This window comes from Malus sylvestris, chromosome 4 (assembly GCF_916048215.2).
Source record: "Malus sylvestris chromosome 4, drMalSylv7.2, whole genome shotgun sequence".
Lineage (NCBI taxonomy): Eukaryota > Viridiplantae > Streptophyta > Magnoliopsida > Rosales > Rosaceae > Malus > Malus sylvestris.
The window spans coordinates 27,462,290-27,478,536 of record NC_062263.1 but is presented as its reverse complement, the minus strand read 5'-3'; the positions used below and the strand labels follow the sequence as shown (position 1 = coordinate 27,478,536).

The 16,247-nt window shown below is 39.9% G+C and overlaps 4 protein-coding genes and 2 non-coding genes across 7 annotated transcripts; 3 read left to right on the top strand and 3 right to left on the bottom strand.

The window, feature by feature from the left end:
• The first annotated feature begins 496 nt into the window (after window positions 1-496).
• LOC126618973 (60S ribosomal protein L18-2-like) lies at window positions 497-2,590 on the top strand. The gene is made up of 5 exons (XM_050287210.1): window positions 497-644; window positions 762-851; window positions 1,664-1,792; window positions 1,914-2,096; window positions 2,236-2,590. The coding sequence occupies exons 1-5, from the start codon at window positions 642-644 to the stop codon at window positions 2,392-2,394; spliced, it is 564 nt and encodes a 187-aa protein (XP_050143167.1). The 5' UTR covers window positions 497-641; the 3' UTR covers window positions 2,395-2,590.
• LOC126620559 (small nucleolar RNA snoR69Y) lies at window positions 1,058-1,153 on the top strand. The gene has a single exon (XR_007622570.1). It is a non-coding gene; the product is annotated as a small nucleolar RNA snoR69Y (small nucleolar RNA).
• On the top strand, window positions 1,422-1,497 carry LOC126620563 (small nucleolar RNA snoR53Y). The gene has a single exon (XR_007622573.1). It is a non-coding gene; the product is annotated as a small nucleolar RNA snoR53Y (small nucleolar RNA).
• A 752-nt stretch (window positions 2,591-3,342) lies between the features above and the next one.
• Window positions 3,343-5,828, bottom strand: LOC126618292 (probable pectinesterase/pectinesterase inhibitor 21). Its single transcript, XM_050286337.1, has 2 exons — window positions 4,225-5,828; window positions 3,343-4,091 (listed from the first exon to the last, which is right to left on the bottom strand). Exons 1-2 carry the CDS (start codon window positions 5,636-5,638, stop codon window positions 3,343-3,345), a joined length of 2,163 nt encoding a protein of 720 aa, XP_050142294.1. The 5' UTR covers window positions 5,639-5,828.
• Window positions 5,829-8,650: 2,822 nt separating this feature from the next.
• On the bottom strand, window positions 8,651-10,809 carry LOC126618963 (putative pectinesterase/pectinesterase inhibitor 22). The gene is made up of 2 exons (XM_050287200.1): window positions 9,600-10,809; window positions 8,651-9,497 (listed from the first exon to the last, which is right to left on the bottom strand). Exons 1-2 carry the CDS (start codon window positions 10,534-10,536, stop codon window positions 8,827-8,829), a joined length of 1,608 nt encoding a protein of 535 aa, XP_050143157.1. The 5' UTR covers window positions 10,537-10,809; the 3' UTR covers window positions 8,651-8,826.
• A 128-nt stretch (window positions 10,810-10,937) lies between these two features.
• Window positions 10,938-15,413, bottom strand: LOC126618962 (uncharacterized). Of its 2 annotated transcripts, none has more exons than XM_050287199.1 (8): window positions 15,152-15,412; window positions 14,949-15,066; window positions 14,072-14,473; window positions 13,347-13,619; window positions 12,312-12,829; window positions 12,059-12,183; window positions 11,763-11,920; window positions 10,938-11,677 (listed from the first exon to the last, which is right to left on the bottom strand). In XM_050287199.1, the coding sequence occupies exons 1-8, from the start codon at window positions 15,334-15,336 to the stop codon at window positions 11,129-11,131; spliced, it is 2,328 nt and encodes a 775-aa protein (XP_050143156.1). In that variant the 5' UTR covers window positions 15,337-15,412; the 3' UTR covers window positions 10,938-11,128. The 2 variants fall into 2 exon arrangements, 1 of the variants encoding a protein (XP_050143156.1); XR_007621920.1 differs by having other exon boundaries at window positions 11,531-11,677; window positions 11,763-11,925; window positions 15,152-15,413.
• Window positions 15,414-16,247: the final 834 nt, after the last annotated feature.

Here is a 16,247-nt window from a genome sequence, read left to right as displayed (position 1 = left end):
TCCATTTCTCGATCTTTCCATTGATAAAGATTTTGATCGTGATCCATCCCAAGTACTAACAAGTTAATTAATACGAAGCTAATCACTCTTTAGCGTCTAATTTACCGTGTCATCCCATATGATCCGAGTGTTTAGGTCATCAATGCTACAAGATGGATAGCTGCCGATGGGGAACTACTGGCAAAGATCGGCTCGTTTGGAAAGTGTTTTTAAAATGACTGAAAGCGATTTTTTGAAAAAATATTTTTGGATTCCAAAATCGCTTCAATGCTTCTGGTAAGCACGAGTTATGTGCTTCTTGTAAGAATCACTTCTTTTTCAGGATTCACTTGCATTTTAACAAGATTGGTTACAAAAACAATTTCACAAAATCACTTTCAAACATTTTAAAAGCAGTTCCAAACGAGTCCATCGTTACTCAAGTTATATATATTTACAAATATCATTGGGCCAAGCTCGATAATGGGCTGTTCGATTGGGCCGAAAACAGAAGCATGTCAAACTGCTAGGGCTCCAATTAGACCACTCCCCAGCAGACCCGCCTGACATCAGTATCAATTGTAAACTTTATAAAGCTTGTCAAAACCCTAGCTTCACTAAGCGGCGTCCCGAGCAACCGAGCTTCAACACCAGCAGCAACAATGGTATCTCTCTCGCTCTTCCTCTCTCTCTCTCTCTCTCTCTCTCTCTCTCTATCGTCATTTGTATTAGCATCTGTATTAATACGTAAATAACATTGGGTGCGGTGTGGTGCGAAACAGGGGATCGATCTCGTGGCAGGAGGTAAGAGCAAGAAGACGAAGCGCACTGCGCCCAAGTCCGATGATATCTATCTGAAGCTTCTCGTCAAGGTATATACACTTTTTTTGTATCTTTGAACACTTGTACGTATTTGAATTTATACGGATTTTGTATACGGATTATGATTTGATTGCCATTTTGTATTTTACTTGAAGAATGGTCGTAGGCTTGTAGCAAATGAAAGTTCGTATTTTGTTGATTCCAGTTTCTTTGAATCCAATTTTAATTTATGGGTTTGATAATTTGGGGATGTTGTTGTTTGTGCAATGATGATATATGTGTATCCCAGCTCATTACGAGACCTTTTGTGGTCAGGGAATAAAACTGATTCCACATCTATCTGAGCCTTTCGTAATTTCGGTCTGTTAAATCTGGATGTATCGCGTCAAAAAGTAATCTATTTTTGTTTCTGTAAAGATTTTGATTTACATTCCAATGGAATTGAGCATTGTTTGGTGTAAAGATTTTGGATTTTCGGGATCAGTACTATCATGCCAATATATTTAGTATTTTTTGTCGATTGTTTTCTGGTTCGAAATATCTAGAAAGCGGTTTTGTTTTATTTTGGATCCCAAGTTTGGGTATCTTCCTATTTGACATTGCTGAACTGTGGAGGAATTGTTCCCTGTGATGTTTATGAACCATGCTAATCCTGATTTTTCATGATTATTTACTTCTAAATATTCTGAGGGAACTAGCTTTTATTTTTCAAATTTGATCATTTGAGTTAGTCAGATTTTGTTTAGCGAGGCTCATGAAATCTCCCTCATTTCTCTGTAAATCTATGGTCATTTTAGTTTCCCATATTTTATAATCTTATGAGTGTGTAGTCTGATTGGGTTCTTGGTTTTTCCCTGGTCAGCTGTACCGTTTTCTTGTCCGGAGGACTGCAAGCAAGTTCAATGCAGTCATTCTTAAACGTTTGTTCATGAGCAAGGTCAACAAGGCACCACTTTCTCTCTCGAGGTTGATTAAGTATATGCAAGGAAAGGTTAGTTTTTTCTCAATCGTCATCACCTTTTCACTTCTAAGTAAATTCTATACATACTATCGAGATATTTGTATTTATATCATTCTTTTCTGCTCTAAAAAGTCTTGAGTCTTCTATATAGGACAACAAGATTGCTGTTGTTGTGGGGACCATCACCGATGACATTAGGGTTTATGAAGTTCCACAAATGAAGGTTACAGCACTGAGGTTCACTGAGACTGCAAGGGCCAGGATTGAGAAGGCAGGAGGAGAGTGCTTGACATTTGATCAGCTTGCTTTGAGAGCACCGTTGGGTCAGAACGTGGTATGAGTTCTGAGTATACCACCAAGTAGCTTTAATTTAAAATCTGCTAAATTGATCCTTACCACTTAATAGTTTCACTGTTAAATTTAAAATCTTTTTCTCAAGATATTAAGTAACCTTGTTTTGGCCGCCAATGCAGGTTCTCCTCAGAGGTCCTAAGAATTCTCGTGAAGCAGTGAAGCACTTCGGTCCAGCTCCTGGTGTACCACACAGCCACACTAAACCTTATGTGCGGTCCAAGGGAAGGAAGTTTGAGAAGGCTAGAGGAAAGAGGAACAGCAAGGGCTTTAGAGTTTAAGCCGGTAGGATTGAAAACGCTATTTCTGGAATCCAATTTTGCTTTGGCTCTAGGTGTCTGGTATCGTGTTTACTTTTTATTTCACTGTTAACTCCAATTGTCTCTATTATTTCAAAATGCTGTTCACTTCACCAAAAGAGAACAGTGTTTAGTACATTTGAGGAATGCATTATATTTCTAATCCCGATTTGCGCCATCATAAGTTCTTCTTTTGCCGTACTGGTGCCTATGATTTCGCTTATGCTTGGTTAAACAATAGATGGAATTTACTAGTAAAAATGCAAGAACACAGAATTGGAATGGTAGACTACCAATATTACATCCTTGTGCAACAAGAAATATGATTTGGCAGATTTTGGTCTCTATCCTTTTCCGGTTTGAGGTTGTATGAAACTAATGAGCTCGTCGTTAGTAATCATAAGAATCTTGTTGCTCAGCAGTGATTTCTTCAATCCTCGATAGCAGAATCCAGGTTATCGAAATTGGCATCACTGTCGTTAGGAAGATCGAGGAACGAAAATGCAACTTCCTCCTTGGTAGTTTCGGTCTCCTTGGCCATGGTCCGCTTGAAAAGGATGCCTGTGGAGGAGGAGACATCGTTGTACGAGTGGTGGTGTTTGCTCACAAACTCGGGGGTCAGTGACTAGTGCATACCATGACTTTCGAACGCACTTGAATCGCATTAGAGATTTCGGATGCAGCCTTGCTAAGATTGGCACCACCATCTCTTCCGGCATCATGCATGAGGCTGCCATTTTTACTGTGTTTTCGATTCGTAAATCCCAATTTGGCGTTGATGGTAAGGAATTAAGGAAGCGTAAACACTTTTTATGGCAATGTGGTTCAAGATATTGGAAGAATTAATTCAATCGAGCTTTACATAATTATACATTTGTATACAAATTTCAGACCAACAAAAACAACTCGAACATTATCAAATTATATAACTCAGGCACCTTTCAAGACGGATTGAGTACTTATAGTTGCAGTTTTCGGTTGGTTCCTAGTGGTCAGGCCGGGGATATAAGGCACACCGGAGAGCCTAATCCACTTATCGCCCCTGAAGAACCTACCGGGTGTGAAATCTGCAGCATGATTTTCAGTAATCTTCTTGATCCCGCGCCATGTCACGCGCCTTGCCTTGTTAGCAGCAGGGCCTGTGTTGCCTAACTCTGCGTAGAAGCATGTCTTGAGCCCCCACTCACCCTCCCATGGCAACCAACCTTCCGGTTGAATCACGTCATCAATGTACGAGTCCATGATGATTGTCCTCGAGTATTCCTTCCATGGACGGCCAAGATATGCCTTGTTCTCATCCTTGACAGGGAAGTAATCAGGATCGGCGGTGATTGTGCTGTTTTGAATGATGATTGCAGATGGTTGGCGCCGTTCTTTCCTGCCTTGAGCTGTCACAATGCAAGACTGGTTTGGCAATGGCTTGCGGATCAAGAAAGTGCAGTTTTGGAAGATTGCAGTAGCATCTCCGAACACAAAATCTATGGTGCCGGAGATGGTGCAGTCGCGGTAGAATTGGCGTTGAGCATGAGTGTAGAGGGTGTCTTGGTAACCATCCATCGAGCACCTGTAGAAGATTGCCTTGTCAGCGCTTACCCTCAATGCAACAGCCTGATGTTTCTCCGGACCAGCAGAGTTCTCAAACCCTATGTCCATTGCCATGAAATGGTCTCCCTGAATAGCTGCATGCATACGACAACCAAATTAATCATATGTCCAATTAAGCATATTCATAGTCTGACAACATAAACATTTATCTGCCGATATAAGTGTGTTAAGAGAATATTTAAGGCAATTTACGAGAAGCATTCTTACCAACAGTGGCAGTATGGTAGGTGGTCGTGCCATCTACAAAGTTCTTGTTTCCGGTTATCCTGGTCTTATTCGCACCATCTCCGATCATCATCACATTCGTCATGCTCCTAGTAACCAGGATATGCTCATTATATATACCTTCCTTGATGTAGATGATAAAGGTCTCATTGCCATACTTGGGGACATGTTTTAGTGCCTCAGTGATGGTCTTGTAGCTTCCACTTCCATCCTTTGCCACAATGATATCGGGCTTATTAATTTTCGGAGCAGAAGTGGTACTGGTTGTGAGAAGTTTCCTGCCTTCACCTCCATACCATTTTGGATCTTCGAATTCCCCATGACCAATAACTGGGAAGGCATCAAATTGGAGGAGCCGGCGGAGTTTCCTGCCTTCACCTCCATACCACTTGGGATCGTCAAATTCCCCGTGACCCATAACTGGGAAGACATCAAATTGGAGGAGGCGGCGGAGTTTCCTGCCTTCACCTCCATACCACTTGGGATCTTCGAATTCCCCATGACCAATAACAGGGAAGGTGTCAAATTGGAGGAGGCGGCGGAGTTTCTTGCCTTCACCTCCATACCACTTGGGGTCTTCGAATTCACTGTGACCAATAACAGGGAAGGCATCAAATTGGAGGAGGCGGCGGTGGCTAGGGTCAGGGTTGTTCATGTCAGTGAAGGCTGAAAAGACTTGAGAAACCATGGCAAGGGCATTGCTGCTCAAATGCATGGAGGTTTTCAACACATTCTTCATCTCCTCCGCTGCATCGGTAGAACTAGTTGTATTCTCAAAAGCATCCAAGCAGCTTTCTTGGTAAGTGATTGTAGCGCTCAGCCAAACCTTCAAATCCATCAACATGTCATTAAACTTCGTAAGATCATCGATGAACCCCAATCGCACAAGCGATTGCCTGAGCTCACCAAGCGCCAATTCCATGAGCTCTTCGCATGTGTCGAGGGCATTGGAGGTTCGGGGATCCTTCTCGAGCTTTCGCAGGAAGTCGGATTTTTTGGCAGCATCGTAAACGTACTTCATTGCAACCTTGAAGCCGTATCCAATGAGCTGTACTGGATCCGTGGTGGTGTTTCCGGAGGCGTAGCTGAGGCTGTCGAGACATTCTTGCTTGTAATCGGTTGGTTGGCAAATGGCTTTGATTGCTTTCATTGAGGCTGGCTTGTCATGGGACCTGCCTTTGTTGCCACTATATGGACTATTGTAGAAACTCTTTTCCATGGCAAAACCAACCGTCACCGCCACCACCATTGCCACCAATAAAAACGCCGAGACGCTGATAATGACGATTCGCTTTCTCGATCTCCTATCTGCGTCGTCTCCGTACGCCATTTTCGAACAATTTCGAAGAGAAAAATATTGTTTTTCTTCCCTATTTGTTGTTTTTGGGAAATGCATTAGGGAAATGTGAATTTATAAGGGTGAAGAAGAAGGAAGGGAGATTTGAATGGTGGTCCTTATTAGGTTATAACAGTTTAGCAGAAGATGTGGCTTGGCGGGCAAGGAAGGTTCCATGCCAAGCTAGATGTTGTTACTTTTCACAAAAACAAGAACAATTCTACTTACTGGCAAGGCTACCTTAACTTTGGCAGGATTAGTAATTAGTAATTACGAATTAAATGTTTAAAGCAAATGGTTATATGGATGCTTGTAATCAAGAATAATTTAATTTATAAAATTGGAAGTTTTCAAATAGTTGGGCTAAAAATTAGGCCGAAAAATATACATACGGTTGCATGCAAGTATCTTCTATATTTAGACAATGAAATAGGAAATTTATGTGATAGCTTATTTGGTACACACAGAATTTCTTACAAAAGTGATATGTCGCGTCAAGATTAACATGTCCTTAGCAAAGAAATAACATTTTGACAAAAAAAAGTGAAGAAATAACATATTTTATATTTTTTCAAGAAGTCGTGAATCAATGAAAAATTGAAATTCTCAAAAAATAAAAGTATCCGTCTATAAAGTTAAATACTTGGCGAATTACTTGTGATGAGTAATTGCAAGCAAAATCATTATTTGAAATTATGAGTGTTTATTTTGATACAAGCAATAAAGAAAATCGAACTTAAAACTTTTAGTGCAGATGTAAAGTACTCATAAATAAACAAGACACCTATTTTTCTACAAAAATAGAAAATCACACTCCCCTTTTTCTTTTGGATAATACTTTTGTTCCCCCTTAAAGGGATGAGCTCATTGTCCTTATGCAAATATGTATATTTACCTTACAAATTTCATAATCAAAACTATTTAATTTCTTTATCTTCTCTTGGAGAGCACCCCTACAAAAAAACATTTGAATCGTAGATCATTAGTAATTGAAATGTATAAAACTAATCCACGGTGTAGATATCAAGTAACATATTGATTATTAAATGCTTATTTATTTGATATTTTTGGATAATTCAACGATTTTTTATTCGAATGGTTTTTTTAAAAAGTGATCTACAAATGATGATTAAGAAGTTGAACAGTTTTAATCGTTAAGTTTATTTGCTTAAAGTACGTTATTCTCAATCTCATGTAGTTGATAAATACTCTATACTAAAGCGGAATGACCAAAACATTGTTCATAAGCAACATCGTTTTTACTTTTTTTGCCCTCATTTTTAATGTTTATGTGATCCCCTTTTTTTGTCCCTCTACAATGAAATCCCCAAATTGCCTATAGGCATACATGTTGGCTCTCTGCATACAAAAAAAAAAAATTGGAAACTTTAACGAATAATTCTCAGTAATGTTCATTTTAACGAAAAATCACATTTTTAAACTTAAAAGTCAATCATGGTACTATTCACTTTATCCTTTATTTTATCTTTATCATTAAAACTCAAAGTTTTCAAAACTTTTTCATTAGTTTTCTAAAAAAAATTGTTTTGCACGGGTGGCGTGCTAGGGAGATTTCTCTACAACACCAGCACCGCTTTATTCTTCTCATCTGCACCGTTTCCTTCTTGCTCGACTTCGAATCGATACCGAATACTGCTCATCCAAATTTTCTCACCATTTTTCTCACCCAATTTGCTCATCCAGATCAATTTCAATTAACCCAAAGTTCTCCAGATCGTTGGATTCAGTTTGCTTTTGTTGTTGCTAATCTAGTGGTAAAACTTAAATTTACATACATAAATTTTTATTTTTCTTGATTGGAATTTGGGTTTTGCTCTTTTCTTTTTTTTTTCGCTGTTTTATGATTATGATTATGGGGTTTTGTATTCAGATGTGTCCCAAAAAATGGCCAAGCTTTGCACTGTTCTTTTCAGCATTGTTTTTTTTAAGAAAACCAATTAAAAGAGTTTGAAAACTTTGAGTTTTAATGATAAGGATAAAATAAAGGGTAAAATGAATAATACCATGACTGAATTTTTAGTGTAAAAATATGATTTTCGTTCAAACGAACAGTACCGAGAATTTTTCGTTAAAAAATAAATAAAAAGAGCATAGAAACATCGATGACCGCTAAAGCTTCTTAAAAGTAAAGGAGCAATTGAAGCGGCAATTCCCTTCAGTAGTATATCACCATTTTGATTAGTAGAGATGATATTGGGAGAAACTCACGTTAAATTATCACGTGATGTTACACATTTACTTATACTATAAATTTGATGAGCAATTTATTAAAGTTATGCCCAAAGTCGATAAAATATCAATCATATCTGTCATTTATATTGTAGCAATTAATAGCAATTCATGACCCTCCTCATAACAATCTTCCCAATATTTATATGATTTTATCTACGCAATTAATAGCAACTCATGACACTCCTCGTAACAAATTTCTCAATATTCCATGTTTATATGAATTTATGCACGCGAATGACTATATATTCGAAGATAGATTGAAGAGGCGTGCCCATTTCTTATGTTTTCTTTTTTGTTTATACACTGTGATCTGCATTTGGCAAATAAATTATATAATCAGGATGTTCATATTGTCTTGGAGTGTACAATTGCAAAGCTCCCAATAGTTGTGTGGAAATGGGAAATGATCCTTTCCACCAAGTCCATCAAGGTACATAATTCGGATATTTAAAATTTGATCCAACGGCTAAAGTTATTATAATTTTTAAAATTGACCCCTGTTTGTAGTCATTGGATTAAATTTCAAAGTTCCGGATTGTTTGCCTTGGTGAACTTGGTGGAAATTGGATTAGAATTTGAAGACAAGAGATTTAGAAATGCGTGTTGATTTTTTATATATTTTTTTTAATTGTGATATGATTACTGTGTATTTACTTTATTTAATTATAATAGGGATGTAATGAAAATTTAAAATTAACTTGAAATTTAATTTATGTGTGTTCATTTTTTTTTCCCCATCTTATTATAATTTGGTGTTCGAAGTTTACATTTTTTTGCATGTGATGCCAAAAAGAAATTGGAATAGCAAAACAAATCAAATGGTACAAGACCATACTTCTCGCAATCCTCGCAACGAAGCACGGGCAATTTTACTAGTAAATACTAATTCTCATGCTACATTCACTGCATTATAGATTACGTACACAACATAGAGATGACACAAAAGAGCCCAATAATATAAAGGTCCAAATAATAATCGATACTAATATTTTAATTTAATTACTCAAACCCGCTGTAAACTTGACACCTGTCGACGGCAACCAAGCCCTCCCGTCAATAAACCTCCCAACGGTGAAGAAGCTCGCGGCGGCGGCATCCTTGAGTATATGGTAACCAGGCCATTTGACCCGACCCGCTAGACCCGCACCCGGCCCATAATTTCTATACTCACCATACCACAAGGTGCTCAAAGCAAAATCCCCATACCACTCGAGCCACCCTCTGGGCTGGACCAGCCCGCTCATGTAAGTGTTCATATAAACAGTCCTGGAATATTCCTTCCACGGCCTGCCCAAATAAGTTGGCTGGGTGGCCAGAACAAAACTGTCCTGGATCGTAAACCCGGTGTTTTGATGCGGGTTTTTCCTACCTTGGGCGGTGATGGTGACCTTTTGTAGCGGGAGTGGGACCCTTGTGTAGATTTTGCAGTTTTGGAGGACTGCAGCTCCGTTGCCAAATATGAAGTCTATGGTGCCGTAGATGCTGCATTCCCGGTAGAACTGCCGGAGGGAGTGAGCATAGAGGGTGTCTTGGTTACCCTCAATGCTGCACCGGAAGAAGGCCGACTGGTCGGAGTCGACTCTTAGCGCCACGCCTTGGTGGTTCTGAGGGCCGGCGGTGTTGCGAATTGTCATCTCTCTTGCTATGAATCCCTTCCCGGATACCGCTGCATCAAACATGGCATTCATGAGAAGGTGTAAATTTACGTGGACTATTAGTAAAATGTGTGAAAAATGCATGCACTGAACGTGAAAAACCATCAACTTACCAACTGTTGCAGTTCTAAACGTCGTCCATCCTTGCATGAAATTCCGGTTACCGGTGACGATAGTTTGTCCGATCCCATCCCCAACGAACATAATATTGGTTTTCTTCTTCTTCAGATCGATGTTTTCCTTATATATTCCCTTCTTCACATATATAACGTACCTGCTAGGGCTGTAGTTTGGAGCTTCGTTAACAGCTTCTGTGATCGTACGGTACTGTCCACTCCCATCTGCTGCTACAACAGCATGCTTCGCACCCGATTTTGGATTCGATTTAACCAGCGCTTGATCATCCTCACTCATCCACGCCGGGAAATCATCCCCTGACGAACTTTTATTCATCGGGGGACCATGATCCCTAGGAGGAGAGGGCAAGCTGTATAGTTGAGTGTACAAGGCAAGAACATTACCAATGAGCTGCGTCACTTGCTTCAAACTTCCCCTAACGAAACTTTCGAGGCGTCGGTCGGTTCCTTCAAAACCCTCAAGGCAGGTATCTTGGTTACTCAGGGCAGCACTAAGCCAAGATTTTAAGTCTCCTTCGTAGTGAACATTTGTGTCGCCGCCACGGATTTTGATCATTTCGCCTAGAGACCAAGCCAACTCGGAGACGGAGTAGTCCAGGAGCTCCTTGCAGTCCTCAATTGCTACACTCTCCCTGTAACTTATGGACAAAGAGTTGAACTTTGTGATCATTTGGATTGCATTTTTTGTTTCATTGAGCGTGTGCCTAAGAGCGGCAGTTATGATCGACACCGAATCTTGAATTTGAGGCCCCGTTTTTTGGAGCTCGGCTTGCACATTCGCAAGGCACGAATTCCGGTCTTCGATATCAGTGCAAGTTTGTGTAACCATGGATTGAATGGAATGGGAGGAAGTAACCCCATAAGAACAACATGCAATTGAAAGTAGGAGAAGCAAAAAATTGGCCAAGGCCATGTTTGGCTATGTTGGAGGGAAGGAAGTGATTTTTTTTTAGGACCATAGTAAAAAGAAGATATTTACTTATACGTGTGGGAAAGGAGGAGAATGTAGGAATGCTTGTTTGGAGAGGAAAGTTTCGTCCTTCGAGTTAGGAATAATTAACCTCTTTTTTTTTTTTCTTTTTCTTTTTTTTTGTTGGCTTTTTAGACAAAGTCCAAGGCTCTAAGTCATGCTTTTCTTTTGTAGGGCGTGGCCCTAATATTCCATGCTATTTTGAATTGACACGTTAGGTTGCCTTGTCAAACAAGTTATCCTTTTCACACTGCTTCAAATATTAGAGAGATGTACCCTTGTCTTCCCAATCAGTCTTGCTTTGGAGAAGAACTTCCATGCATCTGGGATGTCAGCTAACGATATTTCAACCAAATCATACACGCTATGTATTCTAACTTTTCCACCAACATGGCATCGTTAGGTACATTAAAGTTTTTCTCCTCACTTTTGAGTCATATGGAAGGAGCATATGTTTCCGAAAATAATATGCAAGCGTGTGACGCATCATGCATGATTATGTACAATCATCCCAAAGCTTGTATACGAAAAGGGCTCACCGTCTCTCAGCTAGTATCCCTCGTTTGTACAACTTATCGCCGCCTTCCTCTGGCGAATAACTAATACCCGGTTGCCTAGTAAAATGATCTGCACCCTCTGATGCCATAATTACCTTTGCATTCCAGTACCAAGGTTGAAGGTAAGGTGACGAAATGGAAGAACTTGAGGAAGGGTGAAGTACTACCGAAGCCCAATCTCGAGTCCCAAGTTTTACTTCCTTCAGTCTTCTTCTAATCAGCAAACATCCGAGATCTTCTTTTCTCATCTCCGAAACACTTCTTAGTATCGAAATGGATAGAAGAAGCACCAATACTGCATCTTCTTCAGGCAGCAATTCAGCTACCAATAGCTTCCAATTTAAGAGAGCTGTTGCTCTTCCATTTGGATTATCTTCTGTGTACCGGACTAGCGTTAAAAACCCCTCTTCTTCGTCTTTGTCTTCTTCCTCTTCACCTTCTTCCTCATATTGACGATCTTCATCTTCGGTCACTGGCCTTTTTTTCCGTACTCGATACTGCATTTTCCGTCCTTTCAACAGCTTAACCTGCATTTTATGATTTAATTTTTAAAGCAAAGTATGAGAATTTATGTACTATTGTAGGTAGTTGAGAAAAGGAATTCCACCGTACAGTTGATTCTGCATCTTGACTCTTTATACCAAAACTGAGACCTGATATCGATGATGACAAGTCCCACTGTATCATCAATTCATCACCTGTTGAAAAATTCCATGCAGCTGTCCATTGTTCCAGCGGTTCTTTGGATATAGCTGTTCCCACCAGTTTCGCTGTACTAGAACAGTGTCAAAATGTTTACAATTTGATCCCAAGAAACGCAATGAATGCACCATTCTTAACAAAAAGTTGTCTAAGATTTCTGTGTAAACAGTCAACAAAGCGCACGTAGATTGCTATATAAAACATACCAGGGGCTCTACCAATGGAACCAGCAACATAAGACCAAGAACCTTCTCGAATCTCTATAATCCTATCCTCCCATTTCACAGCTGACGGTTTTTCTCCTCCTCTTCTCCAAAATCCTTCTCCCATCCTACAATTATTGCATTTCCAATTTCATTCGATAAGTAAGAGGTACAATGTCTCTATAAAAGTCATAAATGTCAAAAGATTAAAATTGGTCCTTCCCATAAGGAAAAAGATAAGTAGTTAGAACTTAACCTCATTCGGATCACAAAACACTCTCTCCCTGCATGATCAAGAACAGTGCGAGACAACCACCGGCCTTCTTGGGGACGATACTGGTTCATTCTCAGAATCACATCTGATATCATTGCCCCTGAATCATCTGTGACACGGTCTGGCACACATTTCAAAAGGTATGGTGCTTGAACAGGTGGAGTTATTGAAGCAAAGATATCCACTTGTTGATATTCTTTCTCCAAAGTTAGAGACGGTGCTCTAAGTAAATCATTCCAATGGAATGTAACAGTCTCTTGCACGCTAGTTCCTTTAAAACAGGAGCCACCTCGCCGGCGAAGCTCAAGTACGACTCCTTTGGTGCCAAACTCACAGTAGAGGTGCCAAGCTTTTTGCCACGTTGCATACGGAAAGTCAGAAATGGGTTTTTCAAGCTTTAACTCCCTGTGGCACCTCACCATCCGAAGACGAAGGATATTGCGCTTTGTATCCTCTTGCATTACCTTTGTTTTATCCCTAAGCCTGACAAGCACACAGACCTACATTGAGGCACCAAGGCACCATCAGTATAAGACGCAATATTTAACCAGGATCAAATAGCTTGTCTTAACAGAAGCACGCAACTTTAAGCCCTGGCGAAACAAGTTGTCATTATCACTTAGTACCATTAGCAGATTAGCAGAAAAAATACAACTCTTGGTATTTCGCTGTTTCAAGTAATACTCTCTTTATTTTCATGTTAGTTGTGATAATTTCTTTCCTCTTCCTTTTTTATGCAAATTCATCAACTGTATGCCCCACAGCGCTTTATCAGCGAGAACTTCTCTACACCCTCAATGCCACTGTCATGGTATTCAAGTCAATCACGCACTGCCTTAACTTCCCTCCACATCAGTATGCAACTCATCTCTTAATTTGGGTCTGCGGGGCATCTACTTTGCTTGTTTTAGTTAGTGAATCTTTTAGTGGTCCAACCATCCAATAATTTCTTTGACACATGGTCAGTGAAGTTAGGTTTAAGAGAGTGACGGGCGGAAGAGAGATTGCTAAACTGACCTCAAGTAAGAACCTGGGATGCATGGGCTTGTATTTGGTATTGACATCTGTATCAGATGCCTCCCAGTAAACAGGCGGCTTGAATGAGACACCCCGGTCCAATTTTAAAGCTATTTCTCCACCAGCTTTCTCATATGGTTGATCAAACGTCCTCTCCCAAAGCTTCCTGGTCTCTTCCACCTCTTTTTCCTTCACAGCGGCCCACACGGTCACCACCTTCCCCAAATCACCCTCCATCCCTTTCAAATCCTCAGCATACACTGTTGGGTAACTCTGGTTCATACAAAAAAAAAAAAACAAAAAACAAAACAAGCAGCAATTTAGAAAAAAATTCAACCTTGTTTTTTACCACGGCCCTAATCAGAAGTATCCCAGTCCTCGGGTTTTTCAGAAACCTTTGATAACATTACACATTAGAGAAAAACACTTTCGAATCCAATACTTCAACAAAACACCATGTTGATTTTCGATCCTAACTTTAACATACCAAACGGATTCAATTGAGCTTTCAGTGTTATTTCAATAAAAGTTATAGTTGTCAGACTGTTTTTACTACTTATAAACTCATGTCTAACCGCACCTTTGAAAATGTCACATGTAACTCGTTTCACACACACACACGAGAAGAACTTTCCTGCAACGGGATGCCGATGGAAAAAATTTACCTGACTACTTACTAGTAGGATAAAGAGAGATATTAAACAAAATTGAAAAAGATGAAGCACCTGGTGGGTGAGCCACATGAGCATAATATCAGAGGCAGGGACCAAAGGAGAATCCAAATCAATGGAGGACCTCTGCACCATGAACAGAAACCTCTTGTACCTCTGCCTTGCTGCTATCAAATACACAATTTCAGACCTGTATGGCTCCGAAAACTTGGAATACAAAAACCTATTCTTTTTCACTTCCTCCAAAAGCTCTGCTTCTTCATCGGCTACCTCCGAAAACCTCACTTCTGAATTTGAATCCGAATCAGCTTCGTTCTCAAACGGCTCATTTGGGTACCTTCTAATCCATATTTCTCTGCACTTCATCAGTGCATACTCTTTGTTCTCTTCGTTGAAAATGGTTGCTTTTCCTATCAAGTTTGAGAATTTTTGTTCACAGTAGTGCCTGTAAGAAACCTGCCAGGAAAACCCAACAGTATTATCCTTCATATCTTTTGACTTCGATTGCTTCTAGAACGGCTAAAAGAGCTTTTGACTTCGATTGTAGAAAACTTGAATTTTATCCTTCATATCTTTTGCGCTTTTGAACGAAAGAAAAAAATTTCTCCTTCGTATAAGCGCTTTTTGAGAAAGCTCCTGTTTTTTCTGGGAAGCACTTACAATTTTCATATAATTTCGACATGTTTCTAATAAAAGCACTTACTAGAACGGATAAAAGCTCTTCTAACTCCGTTTGACAGATAACTTAAAACATTCCCTGTTCGTATTAAAGATTTCTGGGAAAAACATTTGTTTTTAAAGGAAGCACTTTGATTTCTTGATATAAATTTGGACAAGCTTCTAACAAAGTGCTTGTGAGCAAAGTGCTTTCTACACAAGCAGCGCAATAAATCCTAACTTTCCCAGCAGTTTAAACGCAGAGCTCGCTTACCGGATTCAGAGTGTGGCAGAACCAAACCCACTCAATGTCTATAGGAGGATGAATCACAGGAACCGCCGCCGACTCCGCCGTCAGATCAGAAACCAACGGCATCCAGAGCTCATTGTACCTGCAAAACACCAACCCAACAATCTTTAACATCCACCGTCCGATCACACAACTACTTCACCGAAACCCCGGACCCAAGAGTTGACCTTCTAACGGCTTCAACAGCCGTTCCCTTCTGATGAAGCCACTGAGACTCGGCCACCGTTCTCAGGAACCCGATATTTCGCCTGGCAGCGGATACAAGATCCAATCCGAGTTTCAGCGTCTCCATATCCGATATCTCGCTGAGGCTGCTCGCCGCGGACATGGAGCCGCCAGTACTCAACGACATGTCGTAGGTGGTAGGGAGAGCGAGCAGCGTGCGAGTCAGATAGACAGAGGTAGGAGTTTTGGTTTTTTGAATTAATAATGTCCGAGGAGGAACAGGAACAGAGAGAATATTTAAAGAAACATGACAGGAGCAAAACAGTGGATGGTTACGTGGAACCGAGGGAGGATTCTCGCTGGATCCTCGAGGATCATGATCCTCCAATTACATTGTTTATCGTATATCGTGCGGTCAGTTTTTGTTAAGTACTATTTATTTTCAATTTTAAATAAAAAATTTCTAATAATTTCTAATCACACGATATACGATGAACAAATATGATTGAAGAATACCTACCTAAGATGCTCACAAAGAGGATCCTCGCTGGAGTGGAACCAACAGGATCCTCTCCGGATCTTTTGGTGAGGATCTTGGGAATTCGTGAATTGTGTCATTTCATCATACATCATGCGATCAGTTTTTTTTATGTATTGTTTCTGTTTAATTTTAAATAAAAATATTTAAAATATTTTTTGATTGCACGATATACGATGAACGGACATAATTCAAGGATCCCCAAAATCCTCACAAAGAGGATCCGACAAGGATTCGAATTCTGGAATCAATAGGATCCTCTCCATATCCTTTTGGTGAGGATCTTGGGATTTATGAATCGTGTCCGTTTATTGTACACTGTGCCTGTGTTTTTGTCAAGTACTATTTATGTTTAATTTTAAATAAAAATATATAAAATAATTTCTAACCGTACGATATACGATAAACAAACAAGATTCACATATCTACAAAATCCTCGTAAAGAACATCCGGCGAGGATCCGGATTCTAAGTGGAAAGGTCGTTGTTCCATCCCACAAACAAAACCAAAAACAAAAAGAAAGTGGAAGTGGTAGGGGCTGCGACAGGTGGCGCAGCTCG